General features: G+C 42.0%; 1 protein-coding gene across 1 annotated transcript in view; it reads right to left on the bottom strand.

The window, feature by feature from the left end:
• Positions 1–7,829: 7,829 nt before the first annotated feature.
• LOC121570129 (zinc finger protein 239-like) overlaps positions 7,830–24,476 on the bottom strand; it is a 41,944-nt gene continuing 25,297 nt past the window's right edge. Inside the window, exon 3 of the mRNA XM_045217836.1 lies at positions 7,830–9,089. Within this exon, the coding sequence (XP_045073771.1) occupies positions 8,431–9,089 (659 nt within the window). The 3' untranslated portion in view covers positions 7,830–8,430. The remainder of the gene's footprint in view (positions 9,090–24,476) is intronic.

The raw sequence follows: 24,476 nt of genomic DNA, 5'->3' as shown, positions 1-24,476 counted from the left end.
TATTTTAGAGCAGATGGTGTTAATAGCCTATTGCCTGGCGACGAGCTGTTGAGTTATGACGGTATGGGAGGAAAATAATACCATTCGTAAAATCATCCTAAAATCTCATGAGAAATAAGGTAGGTTTTTTTTGTCTTACGGTAACATTATACTATGCTATTATATTAGGTTCTCTTATGTAGAATGATATCAATGTGTGATCCTGCAGACATTGATTCAGTACCATTCTCCCTTGATCACTGGCCAGCAGAACGAGTAGAGCAGAGACTGTGCAGTAAAGTAGAGAATGTGTGACTAATGCTCTGTATCTTTAGTCCAGAAAATACAGAACCGCAGCCTCAGCCTAAAAAAAACCCCGGGGTGTCCACATACTTTTGGCCATGTCGTGTACATCTAGCTGTTTTTTTTTCTGACCGTATGGCAGCGTCAGGTAAGATTAAGGGGGTGGGGGTGTCTCTTTGTTAACAACAGCTGGTGCAATCTCTAATGTTAAAGAAGTATTGAGGTTCTGCTCACCTGAGTTAGGATACCTCTCGATAAGCTGAAGACTACACAATTTACCTAGAGAGTTTTCATCTATACTGAACAAAAAAATATAAACGCAATTTCAAAGATTTTATTGAGTTACAGTTCACATAAGGAAATCAGTCAATTGAAATAAATAAATTAGGCCCTAATCTATGGATTTCACACGACTGGGAATATAGATGTGCATCTGTTGGTCACAGATACCTTTAAAATAAATGGACCTCACAATGGGCCTCAGGATCTCGTCACGGTATCTCTGTGTGCATTCAAATTTCCATCAATAAAATGCACTTGTGTTCGTTGTCCGTAGCTTGTGCCTGCTCATACCATAACCCCACCGCCCCCACGGGACACTTTGTTCATAAGAGATGACATCAGCAAACCGCTCGCCTGCACGACGCCAATGTGGTCTGCGGTTGTGAGGCCGGTTGGACGTACTGCCAAATTCTCTAAAATGACGTTTGAGGCGGCTTATGGTAGAGAAATTAACATGAAATTCTCTGGCGACAGCTCTTGTGGGCATTCCTACCCGTCAGCATGCCAGTTGCAAGCTCCCTCAACTTGATACATCTGTGGCATTGTGTTGTGTGACAAAACTGCACATTTTAGAATGGCCTTTTATTGTCCCTGTGTAATGATCATGCTGTTGAATCAGCTTCTTGATATGCCACACCTGTCAGGTGGATGGGTTATCTTGGCAAAGAAGAAATGCTCACTAACAGGAATGTAAACAAATTTGTGCACAAAATTAGCGAAATAAGCTTTATTGTGCGTATGGAACATTTTTGGAAATTCAAATGAAACTGAAATCCCTTTTACCCCATTTTTACCAGCATGTCTCCTGTGCAACCAGCAGCAAAACAAACTTTAGACCACCTTTATTCCACACACAGAAACGCATACAAAGCCCTTCCCCGCCATCCCTTTGTCAAATCTGACCATAACAAAATCCTACTGATTCTTACAAGCAAAAACTCAAACAGGAAGTACCAGTGACACACTCAATATGGAAGTGGTGCGATGAAGCGGATGCTAAGCTACAGGACTGTTTAGCAACAGGCTGAAATATGTTCTGGGATTCATCTGATGGTATTGAGGAGTTTACCACATCAGTCAACAGCTTCATTAATAAGTGCATCGACGACGTCGTCCCCACGGTGACCGTACGTATTTACATTGACACCCTTTATTTTTTATTTCTTTATCCCCCAAAAATGTTGCACTGACTCTCTTGTTCTAGCTAAGTACAGTTGAAGGTTGGAGTCATTAAAACTCGTTTTTTTCAACCACTCCACACATTTCTTGTTAACAAACTATAGTTTTGGTCGAAGACTCCATCCACCCAAGTCACAGACTGTTCTCTCTGCTACCGCATGGCAAATGATACTGATGTACCAAGTCCGGAACCAACAGGACCCTGAAGAGCTTCCATCCCCAAGCTATAAGACTGCTAAATAGTTAGTTAAATAGTTACCCGGACTATCTGCATTGACCCTTTCTGCACTAACTTTTTGACTCATCACACACGCTGCTGCTAGCAGGGGGAGTAGCTTAGTGAGCTGAAGGTCGGAGATGTTAGGTAGCTAGCTAGCATTAGAGACTAGGCTAGTGCTAACTTAATAAGCCAGCTTGCTAACAACAACGCAAATATTACATTAAATGGGGTAACCAGTAACGTTATATGTGACACAGTTTGTTTAAAACACAGCGGCTAATATACACAGGAACGGTCTAAAGCACTTCAATGTTTCGGTTTTATGTTGGCTAGCAAGCTACCGTGGGGTTGAATTAGAAGCAGTGTTGTTAGAAGAGTCTCGTCCACTAGATTATATGTCAAACTGGCAGCATCGCCTGAAAGACGCACATCGCCATCTCCTGACTGGAGTGAGAAACGCAGTTGAGAAAAAAGTTAGTTTTATTTTCAGACAAAAAGTTAATCACTTTCAATGATTGTTTTTCTTTAAAAAAAATCAAATTTTTCAAATCAAATTTGATTTGTCACATGCCCGAATACAACAGGTGTAGACCTTACCGTGAAATGCTTACTTACAAGCCCTTAACCAACAATGCAGTTCAAGAAATAGAGTTAAGAAATAATAATAATAAACTAAAGTAAAAAATTAAATAAAAAGTAACACAATAAAATAACAATACCGAGGCTATATACAGGGGGTACCGAGTCAATGAGCTGGGGTACAGGTTAGTCCAGGTAATTTGTACATGTTAGTCGAGGTAATTTGTATATGTAGGTGGGGGTAAAGTGACTATGCATAGATAATAAACAGCGAGTAGCAGCAGTGTAAAAACAAAGGGGGGGGGTGTCAATGTAAACAGTCCGGGTGGCCATTTTATTAATTGTTCAGCAGTCTTATGGCATGGGGGTAGAAGCTATTAAGGAGCATTTAGGACCTAGACTTTGTGCTGTGGTACCGCTTGCCGTGCGGTAGCAGAGAGAACAGTCTATTACTTGGGTGACTGGAGTCGTTGACAATTTTTTGGTGCATTCAAATTTTTATTTTATTTTATTTTCAATAATAATATGTTGTAACATATGAAACATACAGATAGGGAACAATGATTTGATTCATGCAAATTCATTTGAAACATTTAAAGTTTACACATCTATTACACAAGAACACAGGCACAGATACATCACACACCAGTCCACTACGTTGATGATTGTAAAAGGATTAATGACTAATGCAACATGTACACACATTCTATTACCCCGTTACCCCGGTAACACACATAGTGGACTGATTCTGTTACCCCGGTAACACACATAGTGGACTGATTCTGTTACCCCGGTAACACACATAGTGGACTGATTCTGTTACCCCGGTAACACACATAGTGGACTGATTCTGTTACCCCGGTAACACACATAGTGGACTGATTCTGTTACCCCAGTAACACACATAGTGGACTGATTCTGTTACCCCAGTAACACACATAGTGGACTGATTCTGTTACCCCAGTAACACACATAGTGGACTGATTCTGTTACCCCAGTAACACACATAGTGGACTGATTCTAAATATTTTTTTTACAATGGTGGTGGAGTACCAAGATGGAGGCGCAGTGGCTTCAAAACAGTGCCCCCTGCCAGTCATCTAGTGTATATATAAACCATTGGTACCATCCCCCTCCCCCTAACACACTAACACACACTTCTCAACTAACTCCAGCCAACGCCCCCCAATGGCAGGATATGTTTCACACTCTGTGTTCTGCTACCCAGGTCTGGTGTTGGAGATCATTCCACGCTCTGTGTTCTACTACTCAGGTCTGGTGTTGGAGATCATTCCACACTCTGTGTTCTGCTACCCAGGTCTGGTGTTGGAGATCATTCCACGCTCTGTGTTCTGCTACCCAGGTCTGGTGTTGGAGATCATTCCACACTCTGTGTTCTGCTACCCAGGTCTGGTGTTGGAAGTCATTCCACGCTCTGTGGATCTCCTGTGTGTATTTTCTGATGTTTAATCAGATCTCTTAAGTCAGAGTATCTCTTCTCACATTGATCACAGCTATAAGGCTTCTCTCCTGTGTGAGTTCTCTGGTGTGATTTAAGGTTGGTTGACTGAGTAAAACTCTTCCCACACTGATCACAGTTATAGGGCTTCTGTCCTGTGTGTGTTCTCTGGTGTGATATCAGGTTGTTTGACTGAGCAAAACTCTTCCCACATTGATAACAGCTATAAGGCTGCTCTCCTGTGTGTGTTCTCTGGTGTGATATCAGGTTGTTTGACTGAGCAAAATTCTTCCCACATTGATAACAGCTATAAGGCTGCTCTCCTGTGTGTGTTCTCTGGTGCAGTAGTAGTCCCTTTGAGGTGGTTAAGCTCATTCCACAGTCGGAGCAGTGGTAACGCTTCTCTCCTGTGTGTATTCTTTGGTGTGCAGTCACGTTAGCTGAGGTGGCAAAACTCTTCCCACATTGATCGCAGCCATAGATTTTCTCTCCTGTGTGAATTCTCAGGTGTGATTTCAATGAATGTGATCTGGAAAAACTCACGCCACACTGAGAGCAGCTGTAAGGTTTCTCTCCTGTATGGATTCTCTGGTGTATTTTAAGTTCTGATGAAGAGGTGCATCTCTTCCCACATTGATCACAGTTGTAAAGCTTCTCTCCTGTGTGAATTCTCAGGTGTAATTTTAGTGAATCTGATCTTGAATAAGTCTTCCCACATTCAGAGCAGCAGTGAGATTTCTTCCCTGTTGGTGTCCGCTGGTGTTTCTTGAGGTGTTCTGATCTGTAGAGACCCTTCTCTGCCTCCTCGGCATCAGGATGTTGTTGAGGCTCCCCAGAGGATCCAAGATAGTCACATCTCTCTCCTGCGTGGATGACAATGTCAGACAGTCAATAGAGTGAATGTTTAAACGCTTTTACAAAAACTTTGACAATTGTCTTCTAAGTATTTTTTTGGTTAGTTTTTGGTCCACCAGCCACTGTGGCAGGTAGATGAAACAAGCTACAATCCACTCAGAGTTTTTTACTAGCCAAAATATTTTTTTGCTATGATTACACGTCCTCATCACTGTGAAGCCAATGGCACCTGAGTGGTGCAGTGGTCTAAGGCACTGCATTGCAGTGCTAACTGTGCCACTAGAGATCCTGGTTCGAATCCAGGCTCTGTCGTAGCCGGCCGCGACCGGGAGACCCATGGGGCGGCGCACAATTGGCCCAGTGTCGTCCAGGGTAGGGGAGGGAATGGCCGGCAGGGATGTAGCTCAGTTGGTAGAGCATGGCATTTGCAACGCCAGGGTTGTGGGTTCGATTCCAGTATAAAAAATAAAAATGTATGCACTCACTAACTGTAAGTCGCTCTGGATAAGAGCGTCTGCTAAATGACTAAAATGTAAATGTAAATTACACAAAAAAAATAATAAAAAAATAAAACGAATGAGCATGCTTTGTAATGTTTGTTAAACAAGAAATGTAAGTATGAAGTAATGTGGTATGTTGCTCAATGTAATTTCATTTTTTTGTGATATGGGTCTTTTAACCAACGTGTGTTCAAATAATTTATTTCGATACAATAGTAATGATGAACGGTTGTTCAAGTGAACATCAAGAATCAAAGTGCCTGTCCTACCAGATAAAATGCTGAGTGACACAGCTGATTTATTATTAGTGTTCCACACTGACATTTTATTAAAAAGGATTACGTGTGCTCCTAAGTTTATAGTTAGGAGCACACAAATATATTTAGGAGCACAATTTAGGAGCACAACTAAAGTATGAGTCTTTTAATTAACCGTTTTTTTTTGTTGTTGTTGGAGTGATCCGTTTTCAGTGAAGCACAATGTACCCTCAAGTAGGTGTCATGTGGAGAGACCCAAAATGTTCAGCTGTCCCTTTAAGGGGTGGGCCGATACCGTGGTAACAGGGTACTGTGTGTGTCCAGCTGATGGTCAGACAGAGGGAGCAAACTAATTAACACTGAAAAACGACCACTTTATGTATCAAGGCAAAGCGTGGCTACTTTGAAGAATCTCAAATATAAAATATATTTTGATTTGTTTAACACTTTTTTTTGGTTAATACATGAGTCCATATGTGTTATTTCATAGTTTTGATATCTTCACTATTATTCTACAATGTAGAAAATAGTTAAAATAAAGAAAAACCCTTGAATGAGTAGGTGTGTCCAAACTTTTGACTGGTACTGTAAATAACGTTCACAGCCCAAGCTAGCTAAATTTTGAGTACAGTAGCTAGCTAGCTACTTAACTGTTACGTTTCCCAGCAAGAAAACCAAATAATGTCGCTCAAACAGAAGGGGGGAACTAACAAAGAGTCACTGACAACAACCAAAACAGGTGGGGTTTTAGGAGGGGTTCTGGAAGACACTCATGGGGGCGTCCACTAAAGGTTGACTAGCAACAACAACTGGGATCTAAAATACATCCACCATGAGCGCCCGTTAGATTGAACCCAAGTAGAGGCAAACAAACTAAAAACCAAACTTCAAGACAGGAAGCAAACCAAAAAGTGGAGCAAAACGTAAACAGGGAAAATCAGATAAAGGATTGTTTTTTTTACAAATCAAATAGGGCGAGACAACTAAAAGGCGTTAACCCTCCACATCGCTCAAGACCACTGGAGCGCTGGGCCAGCACAGGTGTAACACCTTATGATTAACGAGATGGACAAGTCAGCACGGGTGAAACACATACTGACTAACGAGGTGACGCCAATCGGTCAACAGCTGATTAATCTACTTAATGAAATTACCTCCCGATGCGCCTGCATTTTGTGAATTCAACGTCCGTTGCGCTGCTTTCGTGTGTCCCGTTTACAGGGCTCAACGGAGGGAGAGTGTACACAGTCCTCCTGAAGGCCTACATGTTTCTCCTGAGGCTCCTAAAATGTTGAAGTCTGGCTTCGTTTTTTTTAAAGCTTGACAATGAATAAGCAGAAAACTAAACTTTCAACAAAACACCGTGCAAAAGAGAAACATGTAGGTCTATTACAGCAACATTTGAGCAGTAATCTAGACTCGACTACAAGACATTTTGACTGACACCACACAGCAATGCTGCATTCAACCGCACCGGTGAAACATGCAGTGCAAGAAAATGTCAAACATGTTTTAAGTTTAAACGTTACGACAACCTATAGCTACGTTTTTTTCTTTTTGTTATTTGGAGTTATTAAATACTTTTTGATGAAGGTCGCAGCAGATTGTGCACATCTGCAAGCATAGCAGCAAAGGCTGGACAAAATATTATTTATCTCTTCTGTTTTAATATGTTAAAATGCTATATTCAGCATCCATAGGTGGCCATTATAAAGGGCCACATGTTGTCTATTAAATCAAGGGCCAGTTTGGGCCAGTTTGTAATAACAAACATAATAGTCTATGTCTGGCAAATTAGTTGTTTTATCAATATGGCCCGTGTGCTGCTTGAATTGGACACCCCTGCCTTAAAGCCACACTCTGTAATATTTAAATCCTCAGTGGGCCAACAATGCAAATGTAAACAATGGAGCAAATGCATCACATCCAAATATCACTTGAGTATCTGTAGTGCTGGAGGAATGACACACCCAGATAAACACACACAGTCAGAGTTTAAAAAAGGACAATTTAAACACATGGAATCTGATCTACTCTGTATTCAAACTGACATACTCCAAATTCAATTCATGTTTTCTAATAAAAACATACAAATAAATGTTTAAGTATACTTTGTATAATTACATTTCATATGGTATAAACAAGAAAACATTCTCAGTCAACAATATAAGACAATGGGAGCACTGTGTATGTTCTCTGATTAACTTTAAGTCAATGTGATGTGAAATATCAATTTACACACTAGGAGAAGTAATTAGGTCAATGTGATGTGAAATATCAATTTACACACTAGGAGAAGTAATTAGGTCAATGTGATGTGAAATATCAATTTACACACTAGGAGAAGTAATTAAGTCAATGTGATGTGAAATATCAATTTACACACTAGGAGAAGTAATTAAGTCAATGTGATGTGAAATATCCATTTACACACTAGGAGAAGTAATTAAGTCAATATGATGTGAAATATCAATTTACACACTAGGAGAAGTAATTAAGTCAATGTGATGTGAAATATCAATTTACACCCTAGGAGAAGTAATTAAGTCAATGTGATGTGAAATATCAATTTACACACTAGGAGAAGTAATTAAGTCAATGTGATGTGAAATATCAATTTACACACTAGGAGAAGTAATTAGGTCAATGTGATGTGAAATATCAATTTACACACTAGGAGAAGTAATTAAGTCAATGTGATGTGAAATATCAATTTACACACTAGGAGAAGTAATTAGGTCAATGTGATGTGAAATATCAATTTACACACTAGGAGAAGTAATTAGGTCAATGTGATGTGAAATATCAATTTACACACTAGGAGAAGTAAGGCTTCTTCTCTCCTGTGTGGATTCTCACATGACTTTTAAGTGACCGTGATGAGGAATAGGTCTTCCCACAATCTGAGCATTGGTAAGGCTTCTCCCCTGTGTGTATTCTCTCATGCACTTTCAGGTGTCCTAACTGGGTAAAACCTTTTCCACACTGGGAGCAGCGATGAGGCTTATCTCCTGTGTGTGTCCTCTCATGTCTTTTCATGTTCCCTAACTCTGTAAAACCCTTTTCACACTGGGAGCATTGGAAAGGCTTCTCTCCTGAGTGTATTCTTTTATGTTTTTTCAGGTTCCCTAACCGTGTAAAACTCTTTTCACACTGGGAGCAGTGGAAAGTCTTATCACCTGTGTGTATCCTCTCATGTCTTTTCAAGCTTGCTAACAAGGAAAAACTATTTTCACACTGAGAGCATTGGAAAAGCGTATCTCTTGTGTGTGTCCTCTCATGTCTTTTCAGGCTTGCTGACAAGGAGAAACTCTTTCCGCACAGGGAGCATTGGTAAGGCTTCTCCCCTGTGTGCATTCTCTCATGCGCTTTCAGGTGCCCTAACTCGGTAAAACTCTTCCCGCAGTGGGAGCAGTGGTGTGGTCTTGCTGATTTATACGCCTCTGGCTCTGCTTCCTCTGAGTCTGGTCTTTCTCCTGCCAAAGACAGAGTGCTTATTTAAATAGAGAGACCTGAATGAAACCTCCACATGACAAAACTGACTTCCTATGTGGTTTAGTCCAAATCAGAGCAGTTTTCAAACATTTACTAATTTAAACAATTATTTGTGTGATTTTAAAAACAAATGTAGAGCTCCTCGGTCATCTGTGTGGCTCAGTTGGTAGAACATGGCGCTTGCAACGCCACAGGTCCTGAGTTCGATTCCCATCGGGGCCACCCATATGTACAAATGTATGCAGGCATGACTAAGTCGCTTTGGATAAAAGTGTCTGCTAAATGGCTTATATTATACAGTATATATGTATAGCTCCAACTCTTGCTCTCATGGAAAGCCATGTCTTTATGCTGAGCAGAGCACTATAATAATAGATATTGAGGACCACAGTATTTCAATCAGTCATAGGCTGCATTTGATCCATTGTTAATAATGTTTTGTTGGGGGCCCACTGTTTGATGGTAAACGTCTTACACTGCGGCTTTAAAGGGAGACTCTGGTACCTAGTGTTAGCACAGTGAATCACCTGTGTGGAAGCACCTGCTTTCAATATATACTGAACAAAAATATAAAACGCAACATGCAACAATTCATATAAGGAAACCAGACAATTGAAAAAAAAATAATTAGGCCCTAATCTATGGATGTCACATGACCGGGGAGGGGTGCAGCCATAGGTCCACCCACTGGGGAGCCAAGGCCCAGCTAATGAGAATGAGTTTTTCCCCCACAAAAGGGCTTTATTACAGACAGAAATACTCCTCAGCACCGAGATAAATAAGCTTTTTGTGTGTTTGGAAAATTTCAGGGCTCTTTTATTTCAGCTCATGAAAACACTTTACATGTTGCGTTTATATTTTGGTTCGGTGTAATTTGTATCCCTCATTTACTCAACTGTTTCCTTTATTTGGCAGTTACCTGTATATTGTATGCCAATTTCTCAGAGAAAGAGCTTTTGTTTGTGGTGGTGGGTTTTGCATCACAATTTCAGAGCGGGATCTCTACTAGTTTTAATGTTATGGCCCATTATATACAGATAAATTGGCATAGTAGGCAATGTAACCCATGGGGCGGCGCACAATTGGCCCAGCGTCGTCCAGGGTAGGGGAGGGAATGGCCGGCAGGGATGTAGCTCAGTTGATAGAGCATGGTGTTTGCAACGCCAGGGTTGTGGGTTCGATTCCCACGGGGGGCCAGTATGAAAAATATAAAAAATTATGTATGCACTCACTAACTGTAAGTCGCTCTGGATAAGAGCGTCTGCTAAATGACTAAAATGTAAATGTAACCAATCACAGCCCTCCTTTGACCTGCAAATCACCAGCAGAGGGCAAACTTTTTTGAATCCATTTTCACATTCACTCTGTTGGTAATGCTTACCAAATGGTGTCATTACTCTCAAATTATGTTGAAAAATATATTTTCAATATTCGTGTTTATGTTTTTTAGGGCTGACCCCATTTAGTCGACTCGTCGGTTGTTTGGTCAATAGGCTGTTTATGTTTTTTAGGGCTGACCCCGTTTAGTCGACTGGTCGGTTGTTTGGTCAATAGGCTGTTGGTGTTTTTTAGGGCTGACCCCATTTAGTCGACTCGTCGGTTGTTTGGTCAATAGGCTGTTGGTGTTTTTTAGGGCTGAGCCCATTTAGTCGACTGGTCGGTTGTTTGGTCAATAGGCTGTTGGTGTTTTTTAGGGCTGACCCCATTTAGTCGACTGGTCGGTTGTTTGGTCAATAGGCTGTTGGTGTTTTTTAGGGCTGAGCCCGTTTAGTCGACTCGTCGGTTGTTTGGTCAAGATTTCTTTATTCGAGCAGTAGCAATTTTGTCTTCTTCATTGGTGCACAAGACACTTCTGATTGGCTCCTGTCTCAGTGGACTAATCCATTGGAGGCCACAGGGATGGCTTAGTCCATCAGTCTAAGACATGTGCTTCTAAAATTGTCTATTTACATTTTACATTTTATTCATCTAGCAGACGCTCTTATCCAGAGCGACTTACAGTTAGTGAGTGAGTGCATACATTTTTCATACTGGTCCTCCCGTGGCAATCGAACCCACAACCCTGGCGTCGCAAGCGCCATGCTCTACCAACTGAGCTACAGGAGGCCTCTATGGTTATATTATGTAAAACATAAATGGTCCAACACTCAAAATCTAATATTATTCTATAACAAATGCACTTTCTACCGCGTTGGATATGGTCGCTGTCCGCGGTTCTGAAACAATCTTCAGTGCCCCGTATGATTGGCGCCTTTCCCTATGTTGCTATGTGCATAATAGCAAAATGAAGCAGCATATTGGGATTGAGAACAATGTGGCGGAGGCAGCTGCAGACAGAGACGAGGAAAACAGCCCTATTTGGACGGGATTAGTTTTACTGGGTAATCTAATTATGTGCACCACATCTGTCATTTGAGTCCCGTCTGAATCTGCCATGGCAGTCATTTTTACATGGCAGGAGAGTAACAATTCAAGCCAGAATAACCTACTGTTTTTTGGCGAACTCCAAGGTCCTCTGGTAATACTAGTCCCGTGGGAATCGACATCCCTGTGTTTTGAGAGAAATGAGTTTGACAGGTGTTGCTCACGGTTTGATCAAGAAAACAATAACTGATTTGATCAATTGTAACGAAGTGCTGCCCATAGCCTACATTTGAAGTGCTGCTCATAGCCTCTATATGAAGTGCTGCTCATAGCCTATATATGAAGTGCTGCTCATAGCCTACATATGAAGGGCCTACATGTATCAACTTTCACAGTGGATGATTTTGTTAATATATTTTGTGCATATGAATTGAATATTGCAAAATGCATCAGTAAAAAATATGGCGCCTATTTAATGTTAACCCTTTACTGATGTTAATAGATCGCAAAGCAGCATACAACTGACCTAAACGTTTGGAAATGATAAGTTCACTTTCTCATCCATGGCCTTAAAACGCATCTCAAGTGCAAGTGCCCTGTTTAAGCTGTTTACATCTGAAGGCTGGGCGGGCATTTAGGACGTGCTGCGGATCGTTAAAAATATCCTGATGATTATGATCACACTTCCTCAATTCAAATATTATGGCGACACTATACCAAAAGATGGTTTGGTTTTGGTTTAGAAACGTGTGGAACCAAGCTGGAGTTATCAGTGTAGCCCTGTTATTGCCTGGACTTGTTGAAATATCTTCACGCCTAGAAAAAAAAAACTCCAGGCTTCTGTCATAACTGTCAATTTATTGGAAAAAAAAAAAGAAAGAATTACAGGGGGCAGTTTGGATAAAACTAATCTCGTCCGCATCGTCCTCTGGAATAATAGTAGTAATAATAACAATAATAACGGTTTCTGACTTCTCTTTTTTTCAGGTTTTCGGAATCTTTTCAAAATTTTTCAAAATCTAAACTAACGTAGCGGGTGTAAAAGAAAACGCAATGTGCTGCTAACAAGGCAAATCCGCGGAGGCGCAGGCGAACATAACGAACAAACAACTGTTCATGATTCCACTCATTTGCAAAAGAGGCACAATTACAGCCCAGATCAAGAATATAAACGTTCTGAGTTTTGATCAATGCTGGGAACGCAATAATAAGTGGGTAAACGCTTAATTAACAAAATGAACAGTTTTAGTAAGCGATATTTCACAAATAAAAAGGTGAGTAAATGGCGTTTACATTTCTTTACCTTCCACTACTACCCTGGTTTTAAATATAATGTCTGGATTCCATCTGCATTATCTCAAGGATGTGGCGCAGTGGTCTAAGGCACTGCATCGCAGTGCTAGCTGTGCCACTAGAGATCCTGGTTCGAATCCAGGCTCTGTCGTAGCCGGCCGCGACCGGGAGACCCATGGGGCGGCGCACAATTGGGGTAGGGGAGGGAATGGCTGGCAGGAATGTAGCTCAGTTGGTAAAATCAAATCAAATTTTATTGGTCACATGCGCCGAATACAACAGGTGCAGACATTACAGTGAAATGCTTACTTACAGCCCTTAACCAACAGTGCATTTATTTTAAACAAAAAAGTAAGAATAAAACAACAACAAAAAAGTGTTGAGAAAAAAAGAGCAGAAGTAAAAAATAAAGTGACAGTAGGGAGGCTATATATACAATAGAATAAAGTGACAGTAGGGAGGCTATATATACAGGGGGGTACCGTTGCATAGTCAATGTGCGGGGGCACCGGCTAGTTGAGGTAATATGTACATGTGGGTAGAGTTAAAGTGACTATGCATAAATACTTAACAGAGTAGCAGCAGCGTAAAAGGGATGGGGTGGGGGGGCAGTGCAAATAGTCCGGGTAGCCATGATTAGCTGTTCAGGAGTCTTATGGCTTGGGGGTAGAAGCTGTTGAGAAGTCTTTTGGACCTAGACTTGGCACTCCGGTACCGCTTGCCGTGCGGTAGCAGAGAGAACAGTCTATGACTAGGGTGACTGGAGTCTTTGACAATTTTGAGGGCCTTCCTCTGACACCGCCTGGTATAGAGGTCCTGGATGGCAGGGAGCTTTGCCCCAGTGATGTACTGGGCCGTACGCACTACCCTCTGTAGTGCCTTGCGGTCAGAGGCCAAGCAGTTGCCATACCAGGCGGTGATGCAACCAGTCAGGATGCTCTCGATGGTGCAGCTGTAGAATTTTTTTGAGGATCTGAGGACCCATGCCAAATCTTTTTAGTCTCCTGAGGGGGAATAGGCTTTGTCGTGCCCTCTTCACGACTGTCTTGGTGTGTTTGGACCATGATAGTTCGTTGGTGATGTGGACACCAAGGAACTTGAAGCTCTCAACCTGTTCCACTACAGCCCCGTCGATGAGAATGGGGGCGTGCTCAGTCCTCTTTTTTTTCCTGTAGTCCACAATCATCTCCTTTGTCTTGGTCACGTTGAGGGAGAGGTTGTTGTCCTGGCACCACACGGCCAGATCTCTGACCTCCTCCCTATAGGCTGTCTCATCGTTGTCGGTGATCAGGCCTACCACTGTTGTGTCGTCGGCAAACTTAATGATGGTGTTGGAGTCGTGCCTGGCCATGCAGTCATGGGTGAACAGAGAGTACAGGAGGGGACTGAGCACGCACCCCTGAGGGGCCCCCCGTGTTGAGGATCAGTGTGGCAGATGTGTTGTTACCTACCCTTACCACCTGGGGGCGGCCCGTCAGGAAGTCCAGGATCCAGTTGCAGAGGGAGGTGTTTAGTCCCAGGATCCTTAGCTTAGTGATGAGCTTTGAGGGCACTATGGTGTTGAATGCTGAGCTGTAGTCAATGAATAGCATTCTCACGTAGGTGTTCCTCTTGTCCAGGTGGGAAAGGGCAGTGTGGAGTGCGATAGAGATTGCATCATCTGTGGATCTGTTGGGGCGGTATGCAAATTGGAGTGGGTCTAGGGTTTCTGGGATTATGCTGTTGATGTGAGCCATGACCAGTCTTTCAAAGCACTTCATGGCTACAGACGTCAGTGCCACGGGTCGGTAGTCATTTAGGCAGGTTATCTTAGAGTTCTTGGGCACGGGGACTATGGTGGTCTGCTTGAAACATGTTGGTATTACAGACTCAGTCAGGGACATGTTGAAAATGTCAGTGAAGACACTTGCCAGTTGGTCAGCACATGCTCGGAGTACACGTCCTGGTAATCCGTCTGGCCCTGCGGCCTTGTGAATGTTGACCTGCTTAAAAGTCTTACTCACATCGGCTACGGAGAGCGTGATCACATAGTCGTCCGGAACAGCTGGTGCTCTCATGCATGCTTCAGTGTTGCTTGCCTCGAAGCGAGCATAGAAGTGGTTTAGCTCGTCTGGTAGGCTTGTGTCACTGGGCAGCTCGCGGCTGTGCTTCCCTTTGTAGTCTGTAATAGTTTTCAAGCCCTGCCACATCCGACGAGCGTCAGAGCCAGTGTAGTATGATTCAATCTTAGACCTGTATTGACTCTTTGCCTGTTTGATGGTTCGTCGGAGGTCATAGCGGGATTTCTTATAAGCGTCCGGGTTAGAGTCCCGTTCCTTGAAAGCGGCAGCTCTACCCTTTAGCTCAGTGCGGATGTTTCCTGTAATCCATGGCTTCTGGTTGGGGTATGTACGTACGGTCACTGTGGGGACGACATCATCGATGCACTTATTGATGAAGCCAGTGACTGATGTGGTGTACTCCTCAATGCTGTCTGAAGAATCCCTGAACATGTTCCAGTCTGTGCTAGCAAAACAGTCCTGTAGCTTAGCATCTGCGTCATCTGACCACTTTTTTATTAGCCGAGTCACTGGTGCTTCCTGCTTCAGTTTTTGCTTATAAGCAGGAATCAGGAGGATAGAGTTATGGTCAGATTTGCCAAATGGAGGGCGAGGGAGAGCTTTGTATGCGTCTCTGTGTGTGGAGTAAAGGTGGTCTAGAGTTTTTTCCCCTCTGGTTGCACATTTAACATGCTGGTAGAAATGAGGTAGAACGGATTTAAGTTTCCCTGCATTAAAGTCCCCTGCTACTAGGAGCGCTGCATCTGGATGAGCGTTTTCCTGTTGATTAATGGCCTTGTACAACTCATTCAGTGCAATCTTAATGCCAGCATTGGTTTGTGGTGGTAAATAGACAGCTATGAAAAGTATAGATGAAAACTCTCTTGGTAAATAGTGTGGTCTACAGCTTATCATAAGATACTCTACCTCAGGCGAGCAAAACCTTGAGACTTCCTTAGTATTTGATTTTGTGCACCAGCTGTTGTTTACAAAAATACAGAGACCGCCACCCCTCGTCTTACCCGAGTCTGCCGTTCTGTCCTGCCGATGTAGCGTATAGCCTGCTAGCTGAATGTTGTCATTGTTGTCATTCAGCCACGACTCCGTGAAACATAAGATATTACAGTTTTTAATGTCCCGTTGGTAGGATAACCGTAATCTTAAATCGTCCATTTTATTATCCAAAGCTTGAACGTTGGCTAATAGGATTGATGGGAGAGGCAGTTTACTCGTTCGCCGTCGGATCTTTACAAGGCACCCCGACCTACGTCCACGGTATCTCCGTCTCTTCCTCACGCGAATGACGGGGATCTGGGCCTTGTCTGGAGTCTGTAGAATATCCTTCGCGAACGCCTCGTTGAAGAAAAAGTGTTCGTCCAACGCGAGGTGAGTAATCGCTGTCCTGATATCCAGAAGCTCTCTTTGGTTATAAGAGACGATGGCATAAACATTATGTACAAAATAAATTACAAATAACGCGGAAAAACACACATAATAGTACAATTGGTTAGAGGGCTGTAAAACGGCAGCCATCTTCTTCCGGCGCTGTTCAATGGTGTTTGCAATGCCAGGGTTGTGGGTTCGATTCCCACGGGGGGACCAGTAAATAAAATATTTAAAAAACATTAATAATGTATGCACTCACTAACTGTAAGTCACTCTGGATAAGAGCGTCTGCTAAATGACAAAAAAATTAAAATGTAAAACATGTTGTCCCCCCGCTATGGAATTGCCATTAGGTCTAAGTTTGGGGTAAGCCTATATACAATGAATTTTAAAGTAAAAATGCATGTGCAATTCCTACAGTACTGAACAACATATTCAAGTGTAGAACTTCAGTAGAATGCCCCTTAAAAACCACACATTAGTTAAAGCACTGCATAATTTGTGCCCGTTTTTAATACAGTACTCACTGGTGTTAATCACATCTTCTGTCTCCTCCTCCTCTTTTATTGAGATGCCCTCTTCCTCTCTAAAAGGTTCTTCCTCTTCTTTTACTGTAACATCCTCTTCTTCCTCCTTTATCATTCTGAAAGCTTCTACCTCCTCCTCTTCCACTGTGACAGCCTCTATCCCCTCTTCCTCTTTCACTCCGAACGGACCTTCCTCTCCTTTCACTGTAACATCCTCTTCTTCTTTCAATGTTATAGCATCCTCTTCCTCCTGTTTAATTCTGAAAGCTTCTTCCTCTCCTTTCATTGTAATATACTCCTCCTCTTCTTTCACTCCAAAAGGTTCTTTCTCTTCTTTCAGTGTAACATCCTCCTCCTCTTTCAAAGTTATAGCCTCCTCTTCCTCCTGTTTAATTCTGAAAGCCTCTTCCTCTCCTTTCACTGTAATATACTCCTCCTCTTCTTTCACGACAATGTTCAGCCCCAGAGCTTCTTTCTCCGTCCAGCAGACCTCTTCTTTAGCAGGGGTGGAGTAGCTAAGTGAACTCATGGTCGGGGGATGTTAGCTAGCGACTAGCCTAGTGCTAGGCTCAGTAAAAACCTTAACACGTTTGCACATGTAACAAGCAAATTATGTTAATTTAACCTGTAGATACTTAAACAGAATTGTGTTTAAAACACCGAGATTAATATACACAAAAGAAACGTCAATATTTCGGTTTTATGTTGGCTAGCGAGGTGGTTGAATCAGTAACAGTGTTGTTGATGAAGAAGCGTCCCGTCCACTAGATTATACGTCACGCAAGAAGAATCACCTGAAAGACTCACATCTCCATCTGCTGACTGGAGTGGATAACGAAGTTTAGTAAAATATTCACTACTATGTTTAATCTGTCATAAATCATTGCAAAACAGACAGATCTCATGTGTTCTTTTACTTCTTACCAGTACTTTTCTCTATGCAATGAAATTATTTTTTATTTTATTTGTAATTTAATGTAATATTATCTTATGTTGTTCTTGTCTATAACTGTTCTGTAAACTGTCATTTATTTGTATGTTTTGTGCATTTAAAAAATGCATGTACCAATCACAGATTGCCCCTTTAACAATTCCTACAGTACTGAACAACACATTAGTTCAACAAGTGCAGAGTTTGTGCCCCTGTTTTTATGACACTCACTGGTGTTATTCTTCCTCTTCTACCTCCTCCTCTTTCACTCCCAAAACGTCTTCCTCCTTCTATTTTATTGAGATAGCATCCTCTTCCTCTTTCACTCTAAAATGGTCTTCCTCTTCTTTCACTACATTCTCTTCTTTCAATGTGACAGCCTCCTCTTCCTCCTTTTTCATTCTGAAAGCTTCCTCTCCTTTTTCACTATAACATCCTCTTCTTCTTTCAATGTGATAGCCTCCTCTTCCTCCTCTTTCACTATAACATCCTCCTCTTCTTCTTTCAATGTGATAGCCCCCTCTTCCTCCTTTTTCATTATGAAAGCTTCCTCTCCTGTCACTGTAATATTCGGTAACACTTCATTTGAAGGTGTTTTTTGCAGTGTAATTACATATGTAATTACACTGCAACAAATATTGTAATGAATTGCAATAATTCATAGTTACACTGTAATAACAACATCTAACTGGTGGTAATTAATGTCTGTAATTAAATGTTTCCGATAGTATCCCAACACACCATCTTTCGGCCTGTACAAAGCATGTGTTAGCCAATTGAAAACCAGACACCTCAATAAAGGGCTCTGGAGTCTGATGCCCAAACCCAATGGCAAAAACGGGTTCACAAAAGGTTCACATCATAAAATACTTTAAATTGTTAAATCATTTAACAGAGCATTTGACAATGGGTCAATTACTTTAACCATCAATTAAATGGTTTTTGATGGTCACTTAGAAATGTCCTGGTTTTTGAAAGAAAAGCATTTTTTTTGCCCATTAAAATAACATCAAATTGATAAGAAATACAGTGTAGACATTTTTGTAAATGGCTAGTGTAGCTGGAAACGGCTGATTTTTAATGGAATATCTACATAGGCGTACAGATGCCCATTATCAGCAACCATCAGTCCTGTGTTCCAATGGCACGTTGTGTTTGCTAATCCAAGTTTATCATTTTAAAAGGCATATTGATCATTAGAAAACCCTTTTGCAATTATGTTAGGACAGCTGAAAACTGTTGTGCTGATTAAAGAAGCAATAAAACTGGCCTTCTTGAGACTAGTTGAGTATCTGGAGCATCAGCAATTGTGGGTTCGATTACAGGCTCAAAATGGCCAGAAACAAATAACTTTCTTCTGAAACTCGTCAGTCTATTCTTGTTCTGAGAAATGAAGGCTATTCCAATGCGAGAAATTGCTGGCTCTAACCAGAATAGAAAGAGGAGTGGGAGGCACCGGTGCACAACTGAGCAAGAGGATAAATACATTAGTGTCTAGTTTGAGAAACAGACAACTCACAGGTCCTCAACTGGCAGCTTCATTAAATAGTACCCGCAAAACACCAGTCTCAACATCAACAGTGAAGAGGCGACTCCGGGATGCTGACCTTCTAGGCAGAGTTGCAAAGAAAAAGCCATATCTCAGACTGGCCAATAAAAATAAAAGATTAAGATGGGCAGTCTGAGATATGGCTTTTTCTTTGCAACTCTGCCTAGAAGGTCAGCATCCCGGAGTCGCTCTAAACTGTTGACGTTGAAACTGGTGTTTTGCGGGTCGGGGCCAAAAAGTTTGGGAACTCCTGTATTAACCAGTAATACAAAACATGCCTAGACGTTTTAAAACATTAGTCTTAAGGGGTGGCTTTTTTTTTTATCAACGCGATAGCAGCTGGGTCTGGGCTGCTTGGTTTATTGATTGTATTTAAACCAGTCTCTGACCCTTAAAGCCACACTCTGTAAGATACCAATCGTCATGTCAACAATGGAGCAAATGCATCACATGCAAATTGCACTTGACAATCAGTAGTAATCACACACAGATAAATGCACACACAGAAATTGCACCAAGTCAGAGTTTTGAAAATGATAATTTTAATCACATAGCGTGTACATTGAAACGAACATACTCTACAATGAAACGGACATCATTTGTATCCTGTTAGTAGACCTTGAAGAGAAGGAAAATATCAATAATTGTTCAAATATAAAATGGCTAAAATGCAAGATATATATACAGTGGGGAGAACAAGTATTTGATACACTGCCGATTTTGCAGGTTTTCCTACTTACAAAGCATGTAGAGGTCTGTCATTTTTATCATAGGTACACTTCAACTGTGAGAGACGGAATCTAAAACAAAAATCCAGAAAATCACATTGTATGATTTTTAAGTAATTAATTTGCATTTTATTGCATGACATAAGTATACATGCTTTGTAAGTAGGAAAACCTGCAAAATCGGCAGTGCATCAAATACTTGTTCTCCCCACTGTATATATTATTTTTTAATGGGCTCAACCAGTGGACTACAAGTGGGGTATATACAGTTGAAGTCGGAAGTTTACATACAACTTAGCCAAATACATTTAAACTCAGTTTTTCACAATCCCTGACATTTAATCCTAGTAAAAATTCCCTGTCTTATGTCAGTTAGGATCACCACTTTATTTTAAGAATGTGAAATGTCAGAATAATAGTAGAGAGAATGATTTATTTCAGCTTTTATTTCTTTCATCACATTCCCAGTGGGTCAGAAAGTTTACATACACTAAATTAGTATTTGGTAGCATTGCCTTTAAATTGCTTAACTTGGGTCAAACGTTTCGGGTAGCCTTCCACAAGCTTCCCACAATAAGTTGGGTGAATTTTGGCTCATTCCTCCTGACTCGCACACGCTTTTTCAGTTCTGCCCACAAATGTTCTATAGGATTGAGGTCAGGGCTTTGTGATGGCCACTCCAATACCTTGACTTTGTTGTCCTTAAGCCATTTTCCCACAACTTTGGAAGTATGCTTGGGGTCATTGTCCATTTGGAAGACCCATTTGCAACCAAGCTTTAACTTCCTGACTGATGTCTTGAGATGTTGCTTCTATATATCCACCTAATTTTCCTTTCTCATGGTGCCATCAATTTTGTGAGGTGCACCAGTCCCTCCTGCAGCAAAGCACCCCCACAGCATGATGCTGCCATCCCCGTGCTTCACAGTTGAGATGGTGTTCTTCGGTTTGCAAGCCACCCCCTTTTTCCTCCAAACATAACGATGGTCATTATGGCCAAACAGTTCTATTTTTGTTTCATCAGACCAGAGGACATTTCTCCAAAAAGTACGATCTTTGTCCCCATGTGCAGTTGCAAACCGTAGTCTGGCTTTTTTATGGCGGTTTTGGAGCAGTGGCTTCTTCCTTGCTGAGCGGCCTTTCAGGTTATGTCGATATAGGACTCATTTTACTGTGGATATAGATACTTTTGTACCTGTTTCCTCCAGCATCTTCACAAGGTCCTTTGCTGTTGTTCTTTGATTGATTTGCACTTTTCGGACCAAAGTACGTTCATCTCTAGGAGACAGAACACGTCTCCTTTCCTGAGCGGTATGACGGCTGCGTGGTCCCATGGTGTTTATACTTGCGTACTATTGTTTGTACAGATGAACGTGGTACCTTCAGGCATTTGGAAATTGCTCCCAAGTATGAACCATACTTGTGGAGGTCTACAAAATGTTTTCCTGAGGTCTTGGCTGATTTCTTTTGATTTTCCCATGATGTCAAGCAAAGAGGCACTGAGTTTAAAGGTAGGCCTTGAAATACATCCACAGGTACACCTCCAATTGACTCAAATGATGTCAATTAGCCTATCAGAAGCTTCTAAAGCCATGACATAATTTTCTGGAATTGTCCAAGCTGTTTAAAGGCACAGTCAACTTGGAATTGTGATACAGTGAATTATAAGTGAAATAATCTGTCTGTAAACAATTGTTGAAAAAATTACTTGTGTCATGCATGTCAAAGTAGATGTCCTAACCCACTTGCAAAAATTATAGTTTGTTAACAAGAAATTTGTGGAGTGGTTGAAAAACCAGTTTTAATTACTCCAACCTAAGTGTATGTAAACCTCCGACTTCAACTGTATATATATATATATATATTTTATAACTTTGTTTTTGTGAAAAATCGGATTGAACTGTTTACAACAAATTATATTATTGGCCGGGGCTGCGGATCCAACTTTTTGGGGATCTTTAGTCAGCAGATTAAAGACTAAAAGATCCAGAGCTTCCCGATGATTCATGTGTATAGTCTCTATTTTACTTGTAGAGAACAGGCTTCTCAGGAGAACGGTGCTGCTTTAATAACATTAGATCAAGCTGAATGGTGCTCCTTTAATAATGTTAGATCAAGCTGAATGGTGCTCCTTTAATAACGTTAGATCAAGCTGAATGGTGCTCCTTTAATAAAGTTAGATCAAAGCTAAATGGTGCTCCTTTAATGAAGTTAGATCAAGCTGAATGGTGCTGCTTTAATAACATTAGATCAAGCTGAATGGTGCTCCTTTAATAACGTTAGATCAAGCTGAATGGTGCTCCTTTAATAACGTTAGATCAAGCTGAATGGTGCTCCTTTAATAACGTTAGATCAAGCTGAATGGTGCTCCTTTAATAACATTAGATCAAGCTGAATGGTGCTCCTTTAATAAAGTTAGATCAAAGCTGAATGGTGCTCCTTTAATGAAGTTAGATCAAGCTGAATGGTGCTGCTTTAATAACATTAGATCAAGCTGAATGGTGCTCCTTTAATGAAGTTAGATCAAGCTGAATGGTGCTCCTTTAATGAAGTTAGATCAAGCTGAATGGTGCTCCTTTAATGAAGTTAGATCAAGCTGAATGGCGCGCCACGCATGTCGTAAACATAAAACTAGGAAGGTGAATCATTCTAATAAGTTTGTTTGTAATTAAATCTAATAAAAAACAAGCACTTTTATTTATTTTTTAACAACAATAAATACATGTGAAATGTAATGACATCATAAAACCTCCAGGATAAAAAAAGACTCCTGGAGGAGTTGAACCAGCCTTCGTTATAGTACGCCTTAGGGAGGGCTTGGGTTTAGAACATATGAAACGGAAAACAAGCCATTTTTACAGGTTACTTCTGAATACGAGGTTCACCGGTATTCACCGAGGTTCTCATCTCTCGTGTCATGATGGGCATGAAGTAACCTGTAGCCTACATCATGGAGGGGTTTTTACACACGTCCAAAACGGGACCTGCATGGCTAATGTGGGAAAGTGAAAAATAAAAAGTGAATGTCAGCTCACTGTTTAAATCCTTTCAAACTTGATATTTTAATAAAGCTTTGGTGTTTAAGATTTACTTCCAAGAAGTCTCAGGAGCCAATCCCTTTATCGGCAGTCTTGACTACTTCGCGATTGCATTGGGCAGTCCCCCCAAAAAAAGCCTTAATTGTAACGATCCCGGCAGTCTGAGTCGGGTCCTGTCTGGTGACTAGTGTTACTGTTCGTGATCTCCAGTTTCCCGAGGGTTCGGGAACGCTCCGGGGAGCGCTCTTGATTTCCGCACCTGCATCCCTTCAGCAATCTGCACACCTGGTCCTGATCATCACCCTTCTTAGGCTCTGGCCTAACATCCAGTTCCTGCCGGATCGTTAGCCATGAACAGTATGTTTGTCAGCGTATCAGCCTCTGAGCTACTAGTGTTAGTTTTGTTGTTTTGCACCTTGTTGGCTTGCCGTGTACTTACCTCCGTTTGTTTCTATCTACAGTCTCTCACCCGGAACCTTCTCCCAACCTCTGCCTGATGGTCGGCGGCTGCCGAGCCATTACCGGACCAACCACTGCACCCTCAACAACCCATCCACGCCACCCGCTCTGTTCCCTGGATTATTCAACCTCACTCGGGAATCTATTAAATAAACACTCATCTTTGTCTCAACGTACCTTGTCCTGGTCTGCTTCTGGGTTCTGGCTTAGTAAACCGTGACAGAACGATCCGGCCAGTAATGAACCCAGCGGACCTGGACTCTGTTCGCCATGCCATTACCCAGCAGGAGAAGATGTTGGGCCATCATAGCACGGTACTACAGGAGATCGCGTTGTCAGTTCGGAACCTTTCTACCGGTCTGACGGAGGTCCAGAACCAACGCAAGTGTCCGGTGGAGGATCCACTACCGGTTTCACCCATCTCGCCTGCCGCTTCTGAAGTTGTGTCCCTCCGTGAGCCCAAGGTTCCGACGCCGGATAAATATGAGGGGGAGCTGGGAAGATGCCGTTCCTTCCTTATGCAGTGTGGATTAGTGTTCGATCTACAGCCCTACTCTTATGCCACAGACAAGGCTAGGATAGCCTTTGTGATTGAGTTGCTGCGTGGGCGAGCGCTGGAGTGGGCTTCAGCCGTTTGGGAACGACAGGATCCCTGCATGGCTTCATACCAGGGGTTCACGGCCGAGATGAAGAAGCTCTTCGACCATTCCGTCCGAGGGAGGGACGCAGCTAGGCGCCTGTTTTCTCTTCACCAAGGAACTGCGCAGCGTGGCCGACTTCGTGATCGAGTTCAAGACGTTGGCTGTGGAGAGTGGGTGGAACGAGGAGTCTCTGCAAGCGGTCTTTTACCAGGGTCTGTCGGAGCAGCTCAAGGATGAGTTGATCTCCTATCCGGAGCCTAGTGACCTGGACAGCTTGGTAGCCTTGTCTATTCGGGTGGATAATCGAGTCCGAGAGCGAAGGAGGGAGAAGCAATGGGGTCCGTCCAATCGATCAGCTTCTCAGTTCCCAGTCGGGTCGGGTGGTGGACCAGAACACGTCGATCATTCTCCAC

The sequence above is a fragment of the Coregonus clupeaformis genome, unplaced genomic scaffold (assembly GCF_020615455.1).
Source record: "Coregonus clupeaformis isolate EN_2021a unplaced genomic scaffold, ASM2061545v1 scaf1248, whole genome shotgun sequence".
In the NCBI taxonomy this organism is placed as follows: domain Eukaryota; kingdom Metazoa; phylum Chordata; class Actinopteri; order Salmoniformes; family Salmonidae; genus Coregonus; species Coregonus clupeaformis.
Note: the sequence above shows the minus strand (reverse complement) of the source record. Positions and strands in the feature narration are given on the sequence as shown.